The sequence below is a fragment of the Polypterus senegalus genome, chromosome 14 (assembly GCF_016835505.1).
Source record: "Polypterus senegalus isolate Bchr_013 chromosome 14, ASM1683550v1, whole genome shotgun sequence".
Taxonomy (NCBI): Eukaryota; Metazoa; Chordata; class Cladistia; order Polypteriformes; family Polypteridae; genus Polypterus; species Polypterus senegalus.
Genome location: NC_053167.1, coordinates 3548887 through 3575982, shown reverse-complemented (window position 1 = coordinate 3575982; position 27096 = coordinate 3548887). Strand labels below are relative to the sequence as shown.

The following is a 27096-nucleotide window of genomic DNA, read 5'->3' as shown; positions in this document are numbered from 1 at the left end:
ACTGTATTTATGTAGGTAATTACATTGTAGTTACAGTGTAATTATGGACACTTATTGTAAAGTGTTATCGACTATACCATTGTCTATGACTATGAAAGAAATTTATATTCTATTGAAATTTAACAAACACTAATATAGTTTTAACTCAAAACTTTAACTTTCTAAGATTGGCTCTTACAACTACAGTAAATTAAGTGTGAGTTACTTATTTATGTGGAATGTTTACACAAAACTGACTTACGATCTTCCAAAAAAATCACACTTTGAGTGTATTGAGCCTGGTCTGTAAATCTGGCCTATCTGCTGGCAACATGTCGGTTTCTCTGCTCTTCACAGTCTCTATCCCTCTTCCTGTTTATAGATGCAAACATAAAATTCCCTGGACAAATCCTAAAAATATCTGCCCCTTTAGCCTCACTGATTCAGTTTCTGGTCTTTCCTTTTCACTTTCCTTCCCATCTACAGGAGAACATCCTTTATATTTTTTTATTTAGAGATCAAAAACTGATTCAAAAAACACAATCCAATCAAAAAAAAGTACAACAAAGTCAGCAATCAGACCCCGTCTGACTTAGAGAGTGATATGACAAGAAATCTCATTTAAAGTGGCATTTCATATAGAATAAAACAGCAAATAAAATAAAAGGTTCATCGCAGGTGTTTGCTTTAGAATTATATTAATGAATTCTTGACAAATTGTGAACAGAACCTCATAAAGAAAACTTGATTTTGTTCACTTATACAGTAAAAGTGTTAACCACTTTAACTCTGTGTTCCCTATGTTCAATTTTAGACAAAACATTGCTTATAAAAACACAATGAAGTCTCATTTAGGCATTCGGCAATTTTATGTTACAATCTGTCAGAGCAGTTGGTCTGATACTATGGCAAAAAACTGCCCTCACTGTGCATAGCTGGGCTCTTTGTGACCATTGTTTAATCTCATTATTAAAATATATGTTTATATTGACAGTGTGATTGTCTGTGATGGCACTTTAAATGACGGTGTTTCTCGTTTACTTAACTTGGCTGTGTGCCTAATATGACCTGAAGGTTTTCATTATTTGCAGATGTAAAAGTAACTTGATCTGTCTCCTTTTTTTTCAGAAGTGAAGTTAATTTAATGAGAATGGCCTTGGCCATTAGATATGCTTATCTTCATCCTTTCTCTATGTGAGGGAGGATCCTTTATCTTGTGTATATAATTAACTGCAAGAGCTTTGAATATCTGAGATTTTTAAAAGCATTACACTGTCCTTGGATCTCCTGTATACAAAGTCTGAATAAAGAATGACTTGCTGTGCTCAGCCATAAATGAGTTATTTGCCTCTACACCATCAAACAGTTTACAGCGATGCATTAACCATGGTGAACAGTACATATGAAGACAAAGAGACAGATGTACAGGATACTCTTGAAAATAATGGTTCTTTAATGACATTTTATGGTTCTTTACTGGGTTGTGTGGTTCCTCATAGACCCGTTTCTTAACAAAGCACCATTTCATTATGGGAAGGGTTCTTTGCATATGAAGTTGGTTCTTTGGGCTTTGAAAAAGTTCCTAATATATGGAAAAAATGGAAATCTTTAATGTACTGTAGGCTGCCTAGCAGGACACTAACAGATTAAGAAAACCCGAACTTAGCTTGTGGTCTTGAATACAGCAAGAGTCCTTTGCAAAGCACCACCCTTTGGTATTTCACAAATCTGTTACCATCTATCCATGGTGTTTTACTGTATGATTCCTGTGATAAATCTAGATAAATAAAGGTTCTACCCGGAGAATTCATGTGGATGGATAATTTGGAAACCAAAAATGGTTCCCCTATGTAGTCACTCTGAAGAACCACTCTGGCTCCTTAACTTTTAAGAGTGTACACTGTAGTGGTAGACCCAATTTTGCAAAGCAATATGTTATTCAATGAAGCATGATTAGCATGTAAGCCTCACTTAAATGAAGACACCGAGCTTATCTGAGCCAGTTTCGGTTCCACCAAAGAGGATTAGGGAAAGCCATGCACAGTAGCTGAGGCAACTAAACTTCATGTCTTAGTCTGGTCCATAACAGGATACAAGTGAAACTTAGTGTAAAGCCGTAGATTAGGAGTTCATGAAATTCCTGTTTTTTTGGCCACCATTGTGAGTTATTTTTATTTAAGAACCTTAAGTAAATGGAGATGGCTGGGTTGGCTCCCCAAACCTGAACTGTGTATCAGCCTGTCATTCCACAATATATCGTATGCAGAAATTCTGAAGTATGCTCTTTGTACATAATTTTTAGTTGCTGCCAGATGTGCTTGATATTGCTGATAAATACCTGTTTTAAGAGTTTCTTGTATGATGTTTACAAATTAATGTTTAGATTTGTATGTGAATAATGCTATTAATAGTTAATTATGCAATGCACAAATTCAGTAACAGTAACATTCAGTAACATAATTTTAGGCATTGGTCTAGTTTCCTTGTAGTCTTCTTCAACGATCAAGAATTATTTCTTGATCAACTGGTGAAAGAACCTTCACTGCCACTGTTACATATTCTTCTATTTTATGACAATTAAATAAAACATAACTTTCCAAAGCTATCCCATAATACACCATACAAAGCAATAGTCATGCTTAAAATCACAAGTACCCAATCGTTGCTTATCTATGCTTTTTGAGCCTTGATAGACATTACTGACAATCAGTGCATGTGTAATCATGGATTGCCGAGGACTAACTTGAATTGAGGAGAAACACTTGGCATTCAAAGAATCAACTGAGTTTCGATTGGGAAATGACGCTTATTCAAGCGAGGACTCCTGAGCCAAGTATCAATTTCTTTAGAAATGCTTCATGTAATACCCCCTAAGGACCCCTTATCAAGCGGGGTCATTTTTGCTAAATCGCTTGTAATTCGACCTCTCCAAATTAGAATCATTGCTGTTATTGAACTATCTGGAGTATAAACACATGTTTGGTCTCTTTGTAAAGGTAACATTCTCTAGTTTTACCCTTAGTAGTCAGAATCACTGTAGGTGAGACTGATCAAAAGTTATGCACATTAGAACTCACAAAAAAAACAAATTTTTTTGTTCTCGCCTAAGTTTTTTTTATGAAAATAAAGGAAAATAAAGCTGCAGTAGGTAGGTGGGGACAGAAACACACTATGTACCAACAGAATAACTTGTTGACTACTCACATTTCAAATTTGAAAAGAATACCTGTAAAATGACATTTTACACCAGTTTTTATGTGGGAATGCCCAGGTGCTTTTAGAGGGACCATTATCCACATTTTGGAACGTATGGAAAAAGTGTAATAACTTGTGAATGCTTCAACCCACAGATATCAATGAGGGCTCTACTGAAAGCTTACACCTAAAGGAATCTATATCTACACACACAGTGTCACTCTATTAGTTCTAAAAATAATAAAAACAATAAAAAATACACGTTTCTATGTAAAAATAGTCAATACAAGTCTTATGGGCCAAAAATATATATATATTTTTATTTTTTACTTTTTTTTTTATAAAATGCGCACAAATTCTATACATTTCTTTTACAAACTGTTACAACACAGCTCAGCTTTTTCCATGTGCCACTTGATGGCAGCAATCACTAGCAAGCAGAAAGCACAAGGGCATGTCACATGTCGCTCTCTGCCATTAGACGTCTCCTGGGCCGATTGATTACTTTCACGCCGCGTACATGCATCTATTATTTAATCGAGATTTTATTTATGTTTATCGGTACATTTATTCATATTTAAAATGCGAAAAAACTTGGCGAAATCACAATAAACAACCACGCACCAACTCTGCAGACTGGCACAAATGCCACCTTCGCGCAGCTCCGATCGTTTTGTTTACAAGTTAGTATGACAAGTTACATATCAAAATGCTCGGCTGCTCATTGGCTGTAAGTTTTGAGTGTCACTCACAGTGTCCAATCAAACTGGTAGATTCTACCAGGGTTTGGTGTTGTACGTCATCGTTCAGCTGTCTGTGACACTCGTTGGCAATACGAGGTTGTAGTCAACCCCAGACCCGTCGTAAATGGCCAACTTAGGTGTCAATCAGAAGCTAACACTTCCGTGTTACATGCTGTAGCATGGTTATCGCCGACAGAAACAAATTACGTCTAATATGATCAATAGAAATGAAAAAAAATTACGTAGCTAGTCTCTAGTTATGAAACGTTTTCTGGAGTTTTTGTCCCTTTGAGGATATATCGTGTGTTTTGGACCTAATCGTTTTACTGGATTATATTCGCTGGAGCCTTACGGACACAATGGGATCAATACTGCTCGGAAATATTGATGTTTGACTTGCAGGGGGTCTTCAAAGGTAGGGAAAGTCAACTCTTAAAAGTATGTATTTCTCTGTAAAAAAGGCTTTAGTGTCAGTGCTGTGGTTGTTGTGTGTCAAAATGGTTTATATCGGTAAGACGAGACTTTGAAGTTTCATTTGATGGGTAGTATATCGAGATGCATGGCAGATGGGCATGCACACATTACTGTAACGTTTTTAAAACGCTGTTATGTCCCGGGACCGGTATGTGTGCGCGTTAAGGGGTTTTAATAGCAGAAGATAAAATTGCTGAAAATTTGGTAAAGGAAGTGGAAAGAGATGAAGTACAGGGAAAAAGTTAAGAGGATACATGTATGTGAATGAGAGGAAGGTCAGTGGAATGGTAAGGATGCAGGGAGTAGAGTTGGCGAAGGTGGATGAGTTTAAATACTTGGGTTCAACAGTACAGAGTAACGGGGACTGTGAAAGAGAGATGAAAAAGAGAGTACAGGCAGGGTGGAATGGATGCAGAAGTGTGTCAGGAGTAATTTGTGACAGACGGGTATCAGCAAGAGTGAAAGGGAAGGTCTACAGGACTGTATTGAGACCAGCTATGTTATATGGGTTGGAGATGGTGGCACTGACCAGAAGGCAGGAGACAGAGATGGAGGTGGCAGAGTTAAAGATGCTAACATTTGCATTGGGTGTGACGAGGATGGACAGGATTAGAAATGAGTACTGTACATTAAAGGGTTGGCTCAGGTTGGACGACTGGGAGACAAAGTCAGAGAGGCGAGATTGTGTTGGTTTGGACATGTGCAGAGGAGCGATGCTGGGTATATTGGGAAAAGGATGCTAAGAATTGAGTTGCCAGGAAAGAGGAAAAGAGGAAGGCCTAAGATAAGGTTTATGGATGTGGTGAGGGAGGACATGCAGGTGATGAATGTGACGGAGCACGGTGTAGAGGACAACCCCTAACAGAACAGCCATAAGAAGAAGAAGAAGACGAACTGGTCTTAGTAGAATATTTAGTTGTAAATTTTGTCACAGAAAACATTAAGGAATTTTTTACATCCTGCAATGGAACAGTTGGGAATTAATATGACTTGGGCCACTTTGTTAATGTTTGTTGATCTAGGAGAATTTTTCCTGCTGCCTTGTGGATTCTTGGAGGATTTATGTATCAGGGAATATTAATACATGAATGTTTTCTATTAATAGTTTACCTGCAAATTTTTTTCTTTTTAATTTTTGAATGTGTCAGCATTTTGTAGCTTCAATATTCTGTGACTATGTTGCTTAAAATGTGATTAACTGTTGCTAAGGATTGCCATCCAGAAGGCACTATGCACCATACCACAGATGCTTCCCAGGATCCAAGATTCTGGGTCCAATAGTCAAATGGTTTTACTATCACTGAGATACAGAAAAATTTATGAACAAAGATCAAAAGGATGAAATGTGGTCAAAAATATATGTAAGAGTTTGAAAACTTAAAAGTCTAATCAATTTTACATCAATCCTAATCGCTAATCTGATAATCTCTCAAAATGGCAACAACCATACCAAAATAAAAATGGAACAATTTGAAAAAGTATGAAACTTTTGGGCAGCACGGTGGCACAGTGGGTAGCGCTGCTGTCTCTCATTTAGGAGACCCGGGTTCGCTTCCCAGGTCCTCCCTGCATGGAGTTTGCATGTTCTCCCCTTGTCTACGTGGGTTTCCTCCAGAGATGAACGGCTTTTGAATTTTGATTCATAGAAATCCTTGTTTCAGTTTCTGTAACAGTCTTGCCCCTAGGTTTTGATGACTTTATGCTATCCGACTCTTGTATAGTTTCACATCTAGATTCTGTTGGCAGCATGTCTTCAGATAATTACAGCATTTACATCTATATTTAGATGTTAGCACATCTTCTGATTATAAATATAGTTTAAAGTGTAGATTTTGTTGATTTTGCAATGTTCCTTCTGGTTTCAACTCCTACCACTTCTCATTTTGGCATTAATCATCACTTCACACTTTGGCTTTGACTTATTAATCCTTGGTTTAAAGACTCAAGCCTTATTTTAAGTGTGTGTACTCATAGTGTTAAATGTCACTTGGTTTTCAGCTCCTTGTAATACAAAGTTTGACTGTTCACTGTTAGCTTGGCTGTTAGATTTTGTAACAGTACGTCTTTCGTTATTATCAACTTCTGCCCATTCACCTTTTGGTTGCATCCACGGTTTTATTGCTTTGACATCGACAATAGTCTCTCTGTCTATGTGAGTTAACGTACATCTCCCATTGTGGTTACCATGCCACTGCGGGTGGCCACTTTCCCTTTGGCCATCAGGTAATTCAATAGTCAGCTGGAACTTAAAAATCAGGTGAGCTTTACCTAGAGTATACGCAGTCTAGTAGATCAGCCTGGATTATGTGCCTTGATAATGTAATCCCATACATACGTTTACTAACATTACAATTTCATCTGCCACAGATCTTTGATTTGATCAAAGAAATGATGTTATCTACTTAAATCATGTTCTTTTAAACAGCTTACTTTTCAATTATGAAAATCCTCTTTCTACAGAAATCAATATAGGTGGAAAAAGATTTTTAAGATATACTGATGGAAAAAAAAAACGAAAAAAAAAAAACATGTTTTATTACATTGCTTTCTAACCTTGAAGATACTATATATATAGCTTTTCAAAATACATGGATCAAAAAAGATGCAAATAAATGCTTATTGTTGTCTACTTATAACTTTTATACTTTAAAAATGTCCACATTTTTTAATTCCAGAGTCTTTGATCAAGTTTTCAAAACAAATGTGGTGTTTCAAATCTGCTTTTGTACTTAACCCAGCATGTCTTATCCCATAATTGTTTTGCCGGGATTTTTAATATGCCTGAGCTGTGCAAATGTGATTATAATGTTAAAAATATATGCAAGGTGCCCACCCAATACCCTGCTCAGGTTAAAATATTATGGTATGATCTGGTATATATGCAAGGCAATGTTTGTATTTCCAAACGCACACTAAATTTTATCTTCTAAAATTATTTTATAAAGATTAATAAATCGGGTTGTCACAGATTTTTTGTTTTGCACTTAATTTGTGCCACACATATTTGTGAAATTGCTGAAGCTTAGCAGAGAGATTAGTGTCCAAGTCCTCTGGGTAAGCATCAATTAGCTTTTGAGAATACTGAGAATACCTTTTGATATGTATGGGAAAAATAACTACAATGTATATATTGAAATCTTTTTGGTTATGTTAAATATAATGATTGGGGTGGCATGGTGGCGCAGTGGTAGCGCTGCTGCCTCACAGTAAGCAGACTTGGGTTCGCTTCCCAGGTCCTCCCTGCGTGGAGTTTGCATGTTCTCCCCGTGTCTGCGTGGGTTTCCTCCCACAGTCCAAAGATATGCAGGTTAGGTGCATTGGCGATTCTAAAGTGTCCCTAGTGTGTGCTTGGGGTGTGAGTGTGTGTATGTGCACCCTGCAGTGGGCTAGAGCCCTGCCCGGGGTTTGTTTCCTGCCTTGCACCCTGTGTTGGCTGGGATTGGCTCCGGTAGACCCTCATGACCCTGTGATTCGGCTATAGCAGGTTGGATAATGGATAGATAAATATGATTATAGAAATGTCTCTTTTTACTTACCTGTGTTGTATATCTATATATATATATATAAAAGCCAAATACCACTGACTCACTCATCACAAAATCTCCCAAACCATCAGGACTTGGGACTTGAAATTTGGAATGTAGGTTACCCTTTATGGAGGAATATTTCGGACAAAATGAAATAAATAAATAAATGCGTAAATAAATAAAAGTACCGTGAAATGTGAGCATAAATAAATAAATGTGTCATGAAATGAGAGCCTTAATAAATAAATATGTCATGAAATGAGAGCATAAATAAATAAATGTGTCACGAAATATGTTTTTCGTTGCTTATTTATTTATTTCATTTTGTCCGTAACATTCCTGCAAACCGTCATGAAATATGGCTTGAAATAAAACTGTCACTTTCACTCGTCAAAGTTGAGAGGGTGGGCTCTAACACGCCCTCTAGTTACTGATTGGTGAATCGATAGCACACGGATAAATTAGAAAAATGCTTACTACTGCCGATGAAATGGATTCTGACGAAGATATTACGTATTTCAGAGAGAGAATTGAAGATTTATCGGAAGAAATTACAATGTTGGCGGCCCTTTTAGACTCCGATATAGATGAAACTGATTTTGAAATTATCGAAGAACAGGTGGAACGAACTCTACTACACTCCAGTTCTGGTGACGCAGTTCCCTGCTCTGGACGTCCATCCTTTGACATTCCAGCTGAGTCAATAGAACACCTTCTGTTATGCGGTTTAAAAGTACGACAGATTACAGATCTATAAGGTGTATCGGAGAAGACGATCACAAGGCGAATGAGCCAGTTTGATATACGGTAAGCTGCAACGGCTGTATTAGTTTAGGTACTTTGACATGGAATGCCCAAAGCAGCGCCAAGTAATATTTTGAACTGAACAAGCGGGTTAGAAAATGGATGGATGAACAACTTTGCCACTGATCAGAGCTGTACAGTTGTTTGAAAAGTAGCTGCGAATATGCAACTGACTTTATACTCGTAAAACAAGGGTCAAATACTCAGTTCTAAAAGGGCCGCCAACATTGTAATTTCTTCCGATAAATCTTCAATTCTCTCTCTGAAATACGTAATATCTTCGCCAGAATCCATTTCATCGGTAGTAGTAACCATTTTTCTAATGAATTCTTGTGCTATCGATTCACCAATCAGTAACTAGAGGGCGTGTTAGAGCCCACCCTCTCAACTTTGACGAGTGAAAGTGACAGTTTTATTTCAAGCCGTATTTCATGACGGTTTGCAGGAATGTTACGGACAAAATGAAATAAATAAATAAGCAACGAAAAACCTATTTCGTGACACATTTATTTATTTATGCTCTCATTTCATGACATATTTATTTATTAAGGCTCTCATTTCATGACACATTTATTTATTTATGCTCACATGACAGTACTTTATTTATTTACGCATTTATTTATTTATTTCATTTTGTCCGAAATATTCCTCCATAACCCTTGGCCCATAGGTGCTCGCTAAGAAACAGTTTTAAAAATTTTGTGGTCGAAGCATGAAATTTCTTATAGTTTTTAAACCCATTTGTATGTCTGTCTGCTTTTCATGAGAGAACTACTTCACGGATTTAGATCGGGTTTTTTTCTTGTGACAGATAGAGGGCGCTATCATCCTCTTGAACCCTCAGACAATACATCAGACACCAGGTAAAAGTCCAATAATTCGACTTTTTATTAATACACCGTGCACAAAGCACCCTCCTCTCCACAATACTCATACAATAAACCAATAATCACAATAACAATCCTCTAACTCTCCCAGACACGTTGCCACCCTTCCGCCCAGCTCAGCTCGACGTCTGGGATTTCCCATCTTCCTTTTATATTGCCTGACCCGGAAGTGTTTCCAATCCTTCAGTCCATGTGACTTCCTATCACTTCCGGGTCAGATAAAAAGTCCTCTTCTTCATCCCGGAAGTACGTCATTTGCCCTGTCGCTGTGACTAAGACGTACTTCCGGGTTATAGGGCACATATGATTCTCTGGGCCTCCCTGCAGCGTCCTCTAGGGGCCCCTGTGGTATCCAGATGGTCTGTGAATGAAAACTCCAATGTTCCGAATTCCCTGCTGGCATTCAGGGCACCTCCATGCTGCTGGGAGAGCTTCAACTGGCTGCCTGGGGGTATTGACCAGGATGACGGACTGGCCATAGTCCAAATTCTATAATTTGCTTGAACATTCCGTTGATTTTGCGACTTTTTTCATTGCGCTAAGTATTATAGTTCGCTTGCGGTACCAATTTATTAGTATGAATCTGAGAGAGACTCATTGGGCTGCGGGGAGGGAGGTGGTACCCTCCTGACTCATGCATCTGCCTTGTGATGTAACCTTAACTCCGCTTAAATAGCGAACGAGAGAACTACTTAACCAATTTAGATTTTCTTTTCTATAATTTTCGGTTGATTTTGCGACTTTTCTCATTGAGGTAAGAATCATAGTTTGCTTGCAGGAGCAATATATTTGCACTAATCCAAGACAGAGGCTGTGGGCTGAAGGGAGGGGGAAGAGTGACGTGAGGAGTAGAGAGCCGGGCCGGGCCCTCCTCACTGTCCTTTTTCACTACTCCGAGGGCATATGGCTAGTAATATATAAGGAAAATTTCAGTTTAAGCAAACCTTTTTTGTAAAGATTAAAAAGTCCAAAGGTGGAATATAAAAGAGGAAAATGCATCAGATTAGATCTGGAGATGAGATGAGATCAATTCAATTCAAATGAGAATAGAGTGATCCAGAGAAGGATTGTGGAATGCTCAGGAAATGAAAACAACACCTGTTTTAATTCTGAATTTGTGCAAAGATACAACACCCTTCAGTTTCAATTGGTGAGGTTACATTTTTAGACACATCACAGAAAAGAATGTCTGTCTTTATTTCTTTGTACATCTATCCTTTTCTTCTCATCTGCTTTTTTAGTTTGTCAATAATTATATAAACTGTACTTCTGATGCATTTCCATTTTGGGTACCTTCTAAGTCATACGCTGGCAAGTTTGAGGGCATTGTAGTCAAGTAATCAGTAGTATTTCAAGCACAACAGACAAGGACAATTACAAAAAACTTGAGTGTAGCAATGAAAGATTTAAGGGCTTGGTATCATGGGGAATAATCTCTGCAGTGAAAAGCCGATGTTCTAAGGTTGTGTCTTATTTTGCTTAATTAGTAATCCAGGACTATGCAACTGGCATTCCAGATCCCAGATATCAGTCTCAAGACTCTTCAGCAGCTGCTCAGAAGAGCCCAGCAAGTCTAATTTAGGTCTCCAGAGCATTCAACACTTTACTACAGGGGTCCCCAGTGGCTGCAGGTTTTCATTCTAACCCTTTTCTTAATTAGTGCACTGTTTTTGCTGCTAATTAACATCTTTGAATTAATTTTAATTGACTTGTTTTTTTAAGATTTGTTCCCCTGAATTGCTTCATTTCTTTTTGTAAATGGCATCCAAGAAGAAATGAAATGTGAAGTGAGTGATCCAACAGAAGACCTTCTATGTCAGGACCTGAAACTCCAACCAATTTCACTCCAACCAGTTGCTTAATTAGGTGCAGAGTCTTGTCGTTAATTAAACCAGTTTTTTTAATTTCATGGCTTGTTGCTGCTGCGGTGGGCTGGCGCCCTGGCCAGGGTTTGTTTCCTGCCTTGCACCCTGTGTTGGCTGGGATTGGCTCCAGCAGACCCCCCGTGACCCTGTAGTTAGGATATCGCGGATCGGGTAATGGATGGATGGATGTATGGCTTGTTGCTGCTGTCATTGTGCAATAGCAAACATTTTCTAAATTATTGAATTTTGCTTTTTTAAGAGCACTGCTAAAATGTTTTGGGGACCTGAACAGATCAACATTCCCGAGACCTTCACCTTTCTTTATTTTCAGATATTGTATGGTGGACAATGTTGGTCATGTTTTGCTGGTCCCGTTTTGATTCATTTTGTGTCTCATTATTGTTTGGCTGCTAATTAAGGAAAAAGAAAAAAGTTAAGGGGTCTGAGTCTTCAAGAGCAAGTCAAATTAAATGAAGTTAATTAGGAGCAAAAACAGGTCACTAATTAAGAAAAGGATTAGAATGAAAACCTGCAGCTACCGGTGCCCTCCAGGACCAGATTTGGGAACCCCTGCTTTACGAGGTTGGACTGTCTGACTTCTCTTTGTCCCAATTCTCGCACCAATTTAATGTCATACACCGGCTAATGATGTTGGTGATTTATCCCCATCTATCCATCCTGTGTGTCCAGGGCAGGATCATGTGAAAGCTGGATCTCACCCCAGGAAGATATGCAGGTTAGTTGAACTGGCCTTAGTGAGTGAGTGAGTGTGAGTGTGAGTGTGAGTGTGTGTGTGTGCTAACCCTGAGATGGACCCATCCTCAATCCTGATTCAACTTGTCAGTGCTGTTACAATATACTTTTACTGTATTATGAATAATTGATAAAATACATATTTGTTCCTTCTGCATTAGTAATCTCTAAAACCGTTGTAACAATGATGGCATGCAAAAGGATTAAAAAAAAACTCCAGTCCTGTTTTTTTTTTTTTCGTTTAATCCTTGCTTTCTCAGCACTACGTTTTTGTTTTTTTTTTCTTTTACTTCTGGTGTAAACTGTAAAACGGTTAAATGCAATGAGCGGGTTACGAAAATAGTTTCAATTTCATGCATTTAGGAGTTATGCCATTTGGGGAAAGAGTCGCCTTATTTTCCCGGAATTCTTGGACGAAGCGGGATTATACCACTTGAGGAGGGGATCTAAAAGCGTGTGCACAGCAGCTCGTTTGGCCCTGAAAGGTCACCAGCCCACCAGGAAATTTGCCGGTGTTACCGGCGGCCATTCCGCCCCGGACGTGAATTTTAAGAATTCGGCTTAGATGCCCAAACAACTTGCCCTCACACCTCTGCATTTGCATGACGTCACGGCAGTATTTGACAGGCGAGGGGTGGAGTCGTCCTCCACTAGTTGGATGAGCAAGGCTACATAACAGTCCTGCAAGTGGATCCTCGGAGGTTGAGAATTTAAAGCTTTCTTGAATCTGTGTAATTGACCTGAAGTGATGGGAGCCGTTCTTGGTGCCACTTTGGTGAGCTGGGTAAGTTGATATGGAAGTTGTTACTGTGCTTGGAAGCGAATTAGAAAGCGATTTACGTACATATCGCTCCCCATACTTTGAAACTGCGTCCATCTCGTAATAATTTTTGGCCTCGTGGCGCACCCTTTCTTAAGGCTTTCTTATTACCCGAACCGATATTATTCTTGTCATTGCGCTTGAGCAACGTGTCGAATTACACCATAAGAAATGAAACCGATTAGCGGTGACGGCAAATCGAAACTTGGAACTACGGGCTGCCCACTTCCGAATCTGTCGCTGTGTTTAAAAACAACTTGCTAAAATCAAATTTTATTTGAAATCTGAAAACAATAGGAGTCATTTCTTTTAATAATATTGTGTTTATTGTGGTATCTTCGTGTAGTAGTAATATGATTTCATGTATAAAACGACGGCTTAGTAAAAAAAAATACATTAGGTACTAAAAAAAATCTAACGTATGATGTGAATGGTAATTTCAAAGATTTCTTGATTCTTTCCTTTTTCGAGCTGTGACCTTGAAGCTGTAGCTTAAGTATTAAGTTGTTTACTGTCTGGAGGCTTACTACGGAGGCTTTTCCATTGCTAATGCTGAAGACATGAGAGCAAGGAAACCTGTGGATGAGCAAAAACTTTGCCGGCTGTTGTTTTAATGACAAAGATTTTAATGTTTAGATGTCAGCCACAAAAAAATAGCAGGGCTTATATTTTGTGATTTCAGTTTGTCTTTTACAAGTGCTAAAATGAAACAGATAGAATAATTCAGTGGTAAATGATGATAACGTAAAATTAATAGTTGGGTGCCAATGTGGCACAGTTGTTAGAAACATTGCCTCACATCTCCATAGTCTTTGCAGTGGCTTTATTGAGTTTGTCTGCAGTACCCGTCACTGTTGGAATTTGTTTCTCCTAGTACTGCAGTTTTCCTCCCACATCTGAAAGAGATGCATATTAGATACATTTCCTGAGTTTGACATCCTGTGCAGAGGAGATTCAAGCCTTGCACCTGATGCTGCATGGATAGGTTTCAAGCTCCCATAATCTTAAACTGGATTAAAAGTCTTCGATGTTAGGGGTGTGAGGTTGATTGTGATTTTAATCTGGTCTGGTACTTGGGTGTGTTTTCAGTTTGATTGCCATTCCATCATAGACTGATTTCTGCATTGCACTTAATATGCAAAGCAAAGTACAGAATGGCAATGACATCATGAAATGTAAAAGTACTTATGTTGATAAATGACAACAACGTAGACTCAGCCTCCGTATTACAAATTTTAAACAGTCGTTCATTTGATAGATTTATTTATGTGTGTATTTTCATGTGGCACAGTGGGTAGCGCTGCTGCCTCGCAGTTAGGAGACCCGAGTTCGCTTCCCCGTGTCTGCGTGGGATTCCTCCGGGTGCTCCGGTTTCCTCCCACAGTCCAAAGACATGCAGGTTAGGTGCATTGGCGATCCTAAATTGTCCCTACTGTGTGTGTGCCCCGTGGAGGGTTTGTTTCCTGCCTTGCTCCCTGTGTTGGCTGGGATTGGCTCCAGCAGACCCCCGTGACCCTGTAGCTAGGATATAGCGGGTTGGATAATGGATGGATGTATTTTCATTTATTTTATGTCTGGCCTTGATAAAGGTACAGTAATCCTAAAATGCATTGGTGTACGTGAGTCCAGGGAGAAAAGTTTTTAAGACTTCGTTTTTAAAGGTTTTCTATTTACATGGGGACCTTACACCTATTTGACACACTGAAATATAGCATTTGTATAGAATTATGAACAATTACCTGTACAATTTTTGCTGTCTGTGTGTGAAATCTAAAATTCCTGATTGACTCAAAAGCAAGAAATGTTTGGCTATTTTGGGACAACCGAAGGAAAAATGTTTTTCTTTAATGGATTGATCCTGTGTCCCTGAGGCCCAGAAAACGATCAACCTAAAATAAAAACCAATGATTTTTCACATGTAATGGATGGGAAGGTCTGCCTTCGTTCTGTTTTATGGTGGTTGCAGAATAAGAAAGACAGTAGCTTGTCTGTTTGCAAGTCAGTAGCATAGTGGCTGTAGTCACAGCTTCTTTTTTTCTTATGATTTTTAAACAAAATATATGCAGAAGAATAATTCTACAGTGGTACCTCAGTATACGTCCTTAATCCGTTCCAGGTCCTTGGACTTATACCGAACAGGACGTATACCAAACAAATTTTCCCATAAGAAATAATGGAAAAATGATTAATCCGTTCCCATGAAAAAAAATCCTGTTATTGGCATATTTTACATTGATGGGGTTGTATAAACTTTAAACACTGCTTAATACTAAAATACATAAATACAAAAGCAATTAGATTAAATAAATGAAAATTTAACCTCACTTTACTTTTTAATAATGTCTTTGTTTTTCACAATCGTAGATACCGTCGTTCTCGGCATACAGAATGCAGCAGCCATGTCCCGGATACGCATACCACCTTCATACATTTCAACAATCAATTCAAATTTATGTGAAAAACACAAAATCACGTTGTGACGATGCGGGTTTGCTGTATGCTCCCATCTGCTGTCGGGGAGCCCTTGAACCCTACACCGTCGGTAATGTTACAGATGAGCTTAGCAGTGAGGCACAACAAAGCATGGGATGGTGAAAAAGTGCAAAGTGCTTTTATTAAAACAATCAACAGAACAAGGTGTTCAAATTAAAGTGCAGTCTCCAAAGTTCCAATAAATAATTCCATATAATCAGAAGTGAAACGTGGAGGTTAAAAACAATAGAAAAGTCTTCTTAAAAACAACAAGGTTAAAATAGAGTAGGAAGCATTCTTTAAAAAATAAATAAATAAATAAATAACAAGAAGCCCGATGCCTTTTTACCTGGCAGCCCCCCTGCTTCTCCCCACTGGGCTTCCCAACAGGAGAGTCGCCCTACTTGCAGCTGACCTTGACTCTGCCTACTTCAGCTGTTCAGTTCACCTCTCCAATCGCTGGCTCCGGTAGGCTCCTCCTGACAGCGACTTGGGATCCACAGCGACCTCCTTCTGGTCAATCCCGCTCCATGATCAGTCAGCGGGAGTGACCACTACTACTGTTCACCGGGTGTAGGCCCAACACCCAAGCTCCCTGTTCAGCTGCAACGCGAGCCTGCCTCTGTTCTCTCTCTCTCTCTCTCCTGCTGCTGCTGCTTCCTCCTTTCTCCTGCAACCTCCCGTCCGTCCTTTCTTTCTTTATTCCTCCCCTTCTAGCCGACATGCGCTTCTGTTTATCAAGAGGGCATGGCAGCTGAAATCAGCAGCCCCAGGAACAATCACGAATGCGGATGGTCTGTCACCTGTGCACTTGGGTGAGAAACGGCCACATCGTGAATTGCCCTGAGAACCACTTCAGCCCAATACTATCCACTTGCAGAGCCAGCACGCAGCGAACGTGGTGCTTATTTATTTTAAAACTGGCCTTTGGCAGGAACTGTGGACCCGCTATACCACACACGTGAAAATTCACAGAGAGTTATGGTGCGGGTTGTTCATTGAATGCTAGCAACTGGCACACTGACGCTCATGGGCAGTCCTGGCTTTGTCTCGAGAGAGGTAAACAAGGGTAGCACGCGAGTCGTATTCCAAACAAAGGTCGTATACCAAGCAAAATTTTTCGCATCCAAACAGGACATATACCATATTGGACTTATTCCAAAGCAGACGTTTACCGAGGTAGCACTGTAGTTCATTATACTACATAAGTCAGTCAGTCATTTTCCAACCCGCTATATCCCAACACAGGGGTCTGCTGGAGTTAATCCCAGCCAACACAGAGCGCAAGACAGGACGCCAGCCCACCGCAGGACACACACACACACACACTAGGGACAATCTGGGATTACCAATGCACCTAACCTGCGTGTCTGTGGGAGGAAACCCACGCAGACACGTGGAGAACATGCAAACTCCACGCAAGGAGGACCTGGGAAGCGAACCTGGGTCTCCTTACTGCGAGACAGCAGTGCTACCACTGCGCCACCGTGCTGCCCTATACTACATAAGTGATGCCGAAAATTATTATTGTTAAACATGTTTTCTTAAACTTTTTTGTTGTAAGGAAGTCTTGTCCTTTTTAGCGTCTTAGAGACCCATACTTTGTTGAATGGCTGGATGATTAACTGTGTGGTGGAAGACCATCCTTGGAGAATCGAGGACGATTGTTGCAGCAATGTTGATTGGTTAATCATCCTGCAGTGACACATTCTGCAAACCATCGGTGACTTATTACCAAATACGACAGTAACTCTCGACCCAACAGTGACATATTTTTAAGGTATAGGTTTTTTTTTTTGCAGCCCATAGTTTAAGAAACCCTACTGTAAAATTAACCCTTATGTCTCTATATATAATATCCAACGTCTGTATGTATATATGTATGTCCGCTTTTCACAATAGAACTACTTAACTGATTTAGATCAGGCTTTTCTGTATAATTTCCTCAAACATTCCGGTTGATTTTGCGACTTCTGTCACCACGTTTGCGATTATGGCACAGATTTATTCGTGTGAGTCCGAGAGACAGTATGCGCCTGTGGGGGTTTGGGGGTTTTGGTTTGAGGGGGGCTGGGGTTGGGGTGTGTTAGAAGGCAGGACCACAGGAGTAGGGAGGTGGACAGGACCATCCGCACTTACGAGCCAGCCTCCATTTGAGTTGCTCTACCTCTCGCCATATGTTGGAGTGTACCTTGCTCTCACTTAGCTAGCAATACCTGTTTGTTCAGCAGACATTATCATTTAGAGACTGTTAAAGAGTAACGTTTGATGTTTTTGAGAGAGAGATCAGAGCTATGTGTGTTTTAGAGGGTAGTTGCTATATGGAAGAGATATCACGGCCACATGCTCTTCTCCTCACGTAGGGGACACTCTCCCATCAGAGATGAACACGATGAGATACAGTGCCAACATTTGACGCTGGAGTGTACCTACCTTCCGCTTGGCAAGAGATACCCTGGCAACTTTTTATATTTTTGGCAAAGAGATCACAGCTACATTCTCGCCCCTGATAGCAAAACCAAAAATATTGTACTGTATATCAAGAGGCCCTTGGATATGAACGCTATCGATATAAATTCTTCACAATACAAATAACTTTTTCTAATTTTATTTTTGATTTTTAAAGTTTGTCCTGTTTCACTACTACGTGAGCGGAGCCACTGGGGACAGCTGGTATTAGAACAAATGTTGTCCCACAATGTTTAGTCTTTAAAATGTTTCCTGTGTATTAAAATATACATGTATTTTATTGAACGGAAGCAGAATATCTTTTGATAACTGTTGAGTGTTTTATTGCTGTCTTCTGTATTCAGTAGAACTGATTTCACTACCAATATTCTTTAAGAAGTCAGAACCAGGAGGTTTTATTTTTTTTTACTTAGATTACACATCTGAATTGCACAATTATTTATCAGGGAATTTATAATTATCATTCCAGTTCATGTGTATGTTAATACCATTCTATACATTTTTCTGTACCTGTATATATTATTATGATAACTGTGTTTTCCATTATACGAGAAAGATTAAAAAGTTTGCAGAATGCAATCCTTAATTACTTCTAGTAAGTTTATAACATGGAAGCCTGTGTGCTCAGATATAAAATTATTTGAATCCTGTGTGCTCAATTTAGTAATTATTAGACATTTGCAATATGGAGGTTAGATATTTGTTCATTTTCAATATAAAGACATAACATTTTTTTTTTTTTAATTATTGTTTTGTGCTTTGAATTGTGGGGTGTCGCGATTACTGAGCCAAGACTGTCCTGCATGTTGTAATGCTTTAAGCTGGTTCAGTTTAAAATTGTGTTGTATTTTTGAAACATGACACCTACAATACTGCGGTGGGCTGACGCCCTGCTCAGGGTTTGTTTCCTGCCTTGCGCCCTGTGTTGGCTGGGACTGGCTCCAGCAGACCCCCGTGACCCTGTAGTTAGGATATAGCGAGTTGGATAATGGATGGATGGACACCTACAATAAGAATAGACAAACAAAAGTAGAAAAGTAAAACTTATAAAAGCAAGAAAGTAGCAATATTTTTAAATGATATATGTAGGCTTTTTGTGACAAACACACTAAAAACGATTAGATGAGTCATTATAAGTATACCGTCACAAAACAATAGCAAATATTTTTATTATATTTAATGAACTAATGGATCTCTTAATTATTAGTGAAGTCAAGGATATAGAGATGTTTTCCTCTTGTTTTGCATGAAAACATAACTTGTCCTCAGCCATCACTACAAAGTGCATGGGATAAGAAACATATACTGTAATTTTGGAGTATTTCAACAAGCATTTTTAAGTGTGCCTTAATCATGCATTTTGTTATTTCAATTTACATATGTAAGGCTGTACTGTAAAATACGAAGGATGTAATGAGCCATGACAGTAAAAGCAAGACGAAAGGTTTTACAACTGATCTACCATCTATTGTATTCGGCATTGTTCGATTGCTGTCAAGTAGGACAGATGAACTGTCTGTTCTTATAGCAGGTCATGGCACGTTCAAGTACAGTGGCATTTTTTGTTTTACGGAGAGATGGATTAAACCTGATATCTGAACTGTTTTAATGAAACAGAAATCTGAAATAAAGTAATAATAATCTTAAAATGACAAGTTTGATTTCACAAAAGTATTGTTATGGTTGGGACATATCTTTAAAAAAAAAATGAGTGGTGAGATGTGGAAACTGAGAGCATCCAGTGGTGGATATTTGAAATTTCAATTCGTTTGACTTGACGAGTAAATATTACCGTTCATAATTGTTACAGTTAATGTCTCCTCCATATACAGATATACCCTTGGTATTAATCACAATATATACTTACATATAAGTCGGGTCTTGAAACCGGAACAGTCCATCATAAAATCAGACCCTGACTTATATGCCAGTTCAAAAATGCGACAATTAAATTTTTTTTTTTTTCTTCTTGCCTCCTCCAATCTTGCATCAGTTTCTCAGACGCATCGAATTTTGTTGCAGCAGCGCAGTTACCAATTTCTTTCGTCACTTCAGCAACTTTTAATATAAAACCAGCTTCATATTTTTTTCCTAATCAAATGCTCCATCGTAGATAAGGGATGCTCTTACGGTAAAGGTGTATGAGGATGTGAGATACAAAAAACACAAATCAATGCAAACAATAGTTTGGAATAGTTTGGTTATTACCGTGTAGTCATGTAGGCACAATACAAAGAAAAAATAAGGCCGTGTCCTCTGTGGTTACTCTCTTAGGTGGGTGTGAGCATATCATAACCTCTTGGACCAATAGCATAAGTTTTCCGCATTCGACTTATACAACCTACATTATAAAATACCAGAAGTTAAATGGTAAAATCAAGCCCCGACTTATCCATGGGAGAACTTATCCGTGAGTATATATGGTAGATACAGTTCAATGTGTGAGTTGGCACTAGCAAGTATAGTATAACAATGCAACTCTTGGCCTAATAATACAGGAACCAAATGTCATGTAGCAGTGGTCCTCAAACTCCATGAACTTGTAGCACCTTTGAAAATATAACATCATGTACATGGCCACTAACTGTTTCCACAAAGCATATGCAGACAGGATTCGCAAATCACATCAACCCTTCAAATATCTGTGCAAGGGCAAAGCAATGGTCTAGTGTTCCAAAGGCAAGATGGAGTTCACATTGTCTGACAGCTAAACCTCAGATTCAGGCGAGCAGACTAACTTTTCCAGTACCCTGGCATAGGCTTTCTCAAGTGTAGTAAGAAGTGTGCATTCTATGCAACACTGAAGATGCAAAGTAACCAAAACACCCCCATAATATTCAGAGTTTTCTGTTCAGATTACATTCATTGCTTTGTCTTTGTCACTGCAGAGATTTGTTTAATCACTTCAGTGACCCCATTCACATAGATGTACCCAACCCCAGCCACATATTCTCTCTCTCTGTCCCCTTCTCAATGTGTTCCTTCTACCTTACAGGAATATCTCGGGTTGAGATCAGTGTTCTGTACAAGTGAAATTTAACGATACTCAGTACCTTTTGATACCACGGCACAGAAATCCTATTCAATGGCTTTTTATTAAAGTACATTCTAATATAACAAGAAATACTAACAGTGTTCTGCCAAACATGCTGTTAGCTGTTACTGTTATTTGGATTATGTGAATTTCCCCTTGGGATTAATAAAGTATCTATCTAATCTATCTATCTATCTCTGCGCTCCCTTTGTCTTGTCATTTATTAACACACCTGAGAGTCACATCCCACACTTACAGTGGTGATATAAATGTCCATGAAGCTCTAGTTGATCCTATAATAAACATTTCGATACAATGCACCCCTTTTATCTCACTCTTGTTTTGGTCACGTCCATGGCTTTAAGATATATAAACGTCTAGGTTTGGTTAGTTATGGTACACAGAAATCTGAATCTTTGAGTACACATCACTTGTCACGATCTGGCCCTGGAAATCTAAGTGTCTTTTAACTTAAAGCTTTATTGTTTAATGTATACTGTCTGCTATGCACTGCTTTGTAAATCATTACTTCTTAATTTGCTGTCTTTGGTTGTACACATGTTTTCTTTGTATGTACTTCAGTTTTCAATGAGATATGTCCAGTAAAATCCTTCAAGAAAGCTAACCCTTGTTGTTTTATGTGGATGTGCCCAGTTGTTTAAGCTCTGTGCAGGAGTGAGCAGAAAGTCGCGCACACATACACACACCAAGCACAATTTAGAATCGCCAATGCACATAACCTGCATGTCTTTGGATTGTGGGAGGAAACCCATGCAGACACGGGGAGAACATGCAAACTTCATGCAGGGAAGACCCAGGAAGTAAACCCGGGTCTCCTAACTGCGAGGCAACAGCGCTACCCACTGTGCCACCGTGCTGCCCTATTGACTTTTATAATTATCAAAATACAATGCAGGGCTTAAACTTTAACGTGTGTCTGAGGTGGAGATCCTCACTGTGTAACAACAAATGGGGTTCAGAATTTTTGGGTTATTTTCAGCATAAAGGGTTTATAAATAATGAAATTTCATGAAGTACCAGAGTTTACTTAGCATTATAAATTTATTCTCTGACATTCTCTGTCCAGTAACTGAAAACTACTGCTTAAAATCCATAAAAAATATTAAAATGCAAACATTATATATGTAGTGTTGAATTGGTGAATTACAAGATAAATCCAGATATTTCCATTAAACCAATTTGTCAAAATTGTTTTTGTTGTAACAACATGCTTTTAATGTCTGGTTTTTCGGCAAACCAATCCAGTTATTATTGTAACATTTGCACTTGTAAAATTTATATTTGCATCATTAGCTGGTTAAAAAAATAGTACTAAACAGTAACGGATTAATGGGTTAATCTAATTAATTCAAATTTCAAATGTCAGAAACATGGTGCTTTTAAATTTCTAAATTTGTCTGTCCTTCTTTTTTTTTTTTACATTTGTCCCATTGTTAAAATTTCCCAGGTGAAGTCAAACTTTTCCAGTGTTACATGAATCATTTAATTCAGAACTCCTGTTAAGCAGCTTTCGTTTTGAGGTTTTCAAAGTGTCTTGTGTGAGTGCTCAGACTTTATTGCTAATGCCCGTGTACAAATCCAGAATTTCAAAATTACTTTGGCTGTCATTACCTGTAATCTGTGAATTTAACTGTGACACAGCATTACACTCTTCAACGTACCATTCAAATACATGATGAAAGTTTTCACTTATTGGTTATACTCATGAATGTTAGTTTGCCTTTTAAAGCCAAATGAAAGACACTGATTTGTTGCAGATTCATATTTAGCAATGCTGTTTAGCGATTACGCCTCTCTCTTAACACAGTACATGTCGTAATAATGGGAAGATATGCCTTGTCCTTCAAAGCATTGAAACTCTAAATACATTTTATTGTGGTATTAACAATTGGAGAAACTTGTGTCAGTGGTGTAAAGAAGCCAAGTAGCCACTTTGTTTGAATCTTCCTCGCTGTCTACTTACTACAGTTATTTGCATTGGCAGCACACCAGATCTCATGGCCCTATATACCTAGCTATTGGATGCATGTGAGTCTCACCCAGCGTGATCCAGAACTGTGTACCCCAGTTAGAAAATAAATAGATGCTTTGACTGATGGACATCTGTAGAAGTGGATAGAAGAGGATGAATGGCAAGTCTCGTTTCATTTATTTGGTCTGTGTAGAACACTATGTAAAAGCGATTAATCATATTATCTTTTCATCTCCAACTACAAATGCGTAATAATAGAAATTAAATGATTACACATATTTGATCTGCAATATTATTTCGCTTTCAAAGTGCACAAACATCTGTGTCTTTCCATAACAGGATAAAAGTGGAAATAATGCAAGCCTGTATGAATGCATTTTTTTTCCCTGCACTCACGTGTTGAAATTCTCTTGTGAAAACGAAAAAGCATTTACAGACATAACCTCCGCTCTCATTCTTTTTGACATGTGTTAATGTGGTGCTGTTTCATCTTCACAGTGAGAAATTTTTATGTGTAATTTTTACTTCATTTTTATTGTGTGTGTGTGTGACCGATAGGGGGCGCTCTCGCTCCCTTGAACCCCTGTCCACGACTCCAGACACCAGGTAAAAGTCCAAGATTCGACTTTATTTAATCGCCACAGTGCACAAAGTACACTCTCCACCACAATACTCCTAAATAATCACAATAATACAAATAATACACAATCCTCCACTCCCAGACGCGTTGCCACCCTTCCACCCAGCTCAGCTCGCCATCTGGGAGTTCCCACAATTCTTTTATATTCCCTGACCCGGAAGTGTTCCAATCCCCAGTCCATGTGACTCTCAATCCCTTCCGGGTCAAGTACAAGTCCTTTTCTTCACCCCGGAAGCCTGTCATTCCCCTTGTCCATGTGTGCTTCCGGGGCGTAGGGAAAATACCCGTTATTCCTCCCTGCAGCATCTCCTAGTGGCCCCCATGGCATCCAGCAGGGCTGCGTATAAAAACTACATTATCCATGATGCCCTGCTGGTCTTCTGGGGACCTCCATACTGTAAGGAGGGCTCCACCTGGCGGCTTGAGGGTATTGGCCGGGATAAACGGCCGGCCATCCACCACAGTGTTATTTTGCTTTCTGGAGTAACTAGTCTACTTGCAGTCATGCATGAATGTAGTTCTGATCTTCTTGGTATAACCAATACTGGAAAAAAAGCTGGTATCATTATGTTTTTCAGAACTTTGGTACCAAATTGGTATTGAAATATCTGTTCTTGTAACATTCCTGGTGTTTTTCCAATCTTGTTGAGAAGAACCTGAGCAACATTCCACATACCCTGCCTTAATCCTCTCCATACTCCACAAATAAATTAGCCTGCACTTTGACCACTAATATGGGTGCCACATTTTTGTTTTGCCAGTACTTCTCACTGAAATCTAGAAACTCTGCTTGCCAACAATGCATAAAAGGACTCTTTCATATACTTGACAATTTCTTTTCCTGCTTATTTTCTTTTTTTTTTTTTTTTGCTTTTTTGGGTCAAGGTTTGTCCCACAGGTACTCGGTCAAGTAGAACCAGCTCAGCATCAAATGGTGATCAGTGGAGGGGTTGGTACCTCTGTTTAGCCATGTGTCCAAAACATGTGGCCTCAGAGCAGATATTACAATTACAATGTGGATCATTGACCTTTGGAACCAAGTTACTAATACTATGTATATTTACAAACTTGTGCTGGAAGATAGTGCTCTTTATTGTGTAAGACCCGGGTCCGAGCACCACCAGACATACACCAAAACTTTGTCCCAACACACATTTATTAAATAAAGTCCACACAACACACAGTGCTCCCGCACCAATCGCCCTCTCCTTACGGGTCTCTCTTCCAAATGTCCATGGGCTGCCTTTCCTCTCCTCACGGGAGCTTCGTCCTGCTCCCGCTCCCGACTCTAGCTCCCTGATTGTAGGGAGGTGGCCCCTTTTATTCCCATCCGGATGTGCTCCAGGTGCCTGATGACACTCTTCCGGCATCACTTCCTGGTGTGGCTGAAGTGCTGCCCTTGCACCCGGAGGCACTCCGGGTGCCGCTGAAAGGCTCTTTCCCCACCTTCCCAGTGGCGGAAGTGTTAATCTTCTGGGCTCCACAACGCTCGGAGCGCCCCCTGGCGATGGCCACGGGCTCCATTGGGCTTGAGCCTCCTTGCTCCTTCCCTGTGGTCCCCTCAGCATCCAGGGTGGTTGCCCTCTCGTGGCCCAGGGGACATAAAGATCACCTCCCGGTCCTTCCAGGTGTCCCAGCTGGGTCTGACCCCCAGCCTCCTGTGACAATGGGCAATCTGTGACTAGGATAAAAATCTAATAACAATTTAATACTTGGATTCAGTATAGGGAGGCTGTTTCTCCAGGTATCTCTGTTATTCCATACATGAGTGTTGATGTTTCCAGGTAACACTGCAGAGTTGGTAGATGGTACCCTTTTAAGCACTGAATCCAAAGTAACTTCAGATTAGGTGAGAGACTACTCTTGATCTGGAAGTTCTGGATCCATAGCTAATGCTGTGTATAGAGGCGAGTCCATATACTGTATATCGTATCTACCAGGCTATTTTTCAACATAGACTAAGAGGTTTTTATCCGTTGTTGCCAGAGAAGTCCAGTTCCGTGTGACAAAAGCCAGTTTCTGTTTTCAAGATCAGTTTCGTCTGGCTGTGTCACAGTACAGCCTGTCACCTGACTGTCGTTGAACTTCACACTTTGCTTTGTTGGGGGCGTGAACCCATATTGTGGCCCAACACAGTTTTCTTTGGCTGAGACTGACTGGTTTTGTGAGTCATTCAACCACCAGGTGCTTGCCAGTGAAAATGACCTTGAGTCCCGAATACATGAGTGAATCTTAGATAACCTTATTCTGGGTGAGTATTTCCACCATTTTAATTAGAACACTCTTGAGGGTCAGTTAGGAATGGGCCTTTGTCTGGCTTGTGATCCCAAATCCCACTTTCACCACCCCAATGACCAGTGTTTTATGGGTAGTCTTTTAACAGGAGCACATATCTCCAGACAACATTTCCCTAAGGATGATTGAGGTGCACAAGTCCTGCCACCATGCCAAGGTTGCCAGCTTAGAAGGATTTGACTGGGTTAGTCCTTGGATGGCAGACCGCCAGGAAATACACATTACAGTTAACATTTAGCTCTTCAAAACTTTTATTCAGCTGCAGCTGGCAAAAACCCTGGCAGACAAGTTTTGTTTTTGCAGTACACTGAGATAAAAGTTCAGAGCAGAACCATTATCTAATTTTCCATACTTCCTATTCCCAAGTAAATGTTTTTGGAGGATAATGGAGTTAAATAAAAAATACATGAGAAATGTTTTGCGGTCTTTTTATTGTAGATGAATTAGACTAGACTTGAGACTCTTGTTAGTGCCATTTGCCAGTTATTTGGGTCATGTTAAGTTAATAGAAGTATTTTCTTAGTTATGTTAAATGTTTGCCTGTAAACTGGTGCATTGTATATGTGAGGTTCTTATAACCTCCACAAGCTGAATTGAAATGCAATATTCTAACTATTTCTTGTATCCCTGATTGAAGATTAGTCTCCGTTAGTGACCTGCCTTGCCGTGGGTAGGGAATGGAGGGCACACGGTTTCAAACCGGGCCTTAACGTGCTCAGTTGTATGTGCAAAGCCATATTCTTAGAACATCCTGAATGTGAAGTAAAGCACAGAGAAATATCTCATCCTTAACTGTAGAAACAAATCATTTAAGTTTCACAAGAAGAAGGATTTTTTTTTTTTTGCCTTTTATTCTACATGTGTAACTACTTTTCTCTATTGTTGTGTGGACCATTTGCTTTGAAATTTCACTAAAACTTTAAAACTAACTTTGATTTTTTTTGGTCCGTGTTTGGCTCATGCTTGATCCTGCCTTACTCGCCAACAGCTGCAACTCTGAAAAAGAAACTATTCAGTATTTTCAGTTAGTTAAACATGAATAAAACAGCGATTTTTAACATTGTATAGCTGACCAATTTAATGATGTGACATTCTGTCATCTTTTTTTTTGAGAAGTGGTAATGGTTAACAGTGCTGACTCACAGC

At 39.3% G+C, this 27096-nt stretch overlaps 1 protein-coding gene across 2 annotated transcripts in view; it reads left to right on the top strand.

The window, feature by feature from the left end:
- Positions 1 to 12037: 12037 nt before the first annotated feature.
- The window catches only part of LOC120514783 (serine incorporator 3-like), a 102676-nt gene continuing 87617 nt past the window's right edge, over positions 12038 to 27096 (top strand). The window contains exon 1 of one of the 2 annotated variants that reach the window (XM_039735339.1): positions 12038 to 12210. In XM_039735339.1, coding sequence (XP_039591273.1) covers positions 12205 to 12210 — 6 coding nt within the window. In that variant the 5' untranslated portion in view covers positions 12038 to 12204. Of the gene's footprint in view, positions 12211 to 12562; positions 13012 to 27096 lie in introns of those variants that run through there. The other variant, XM_039735337.1, reaches the window with a different exon arrangement.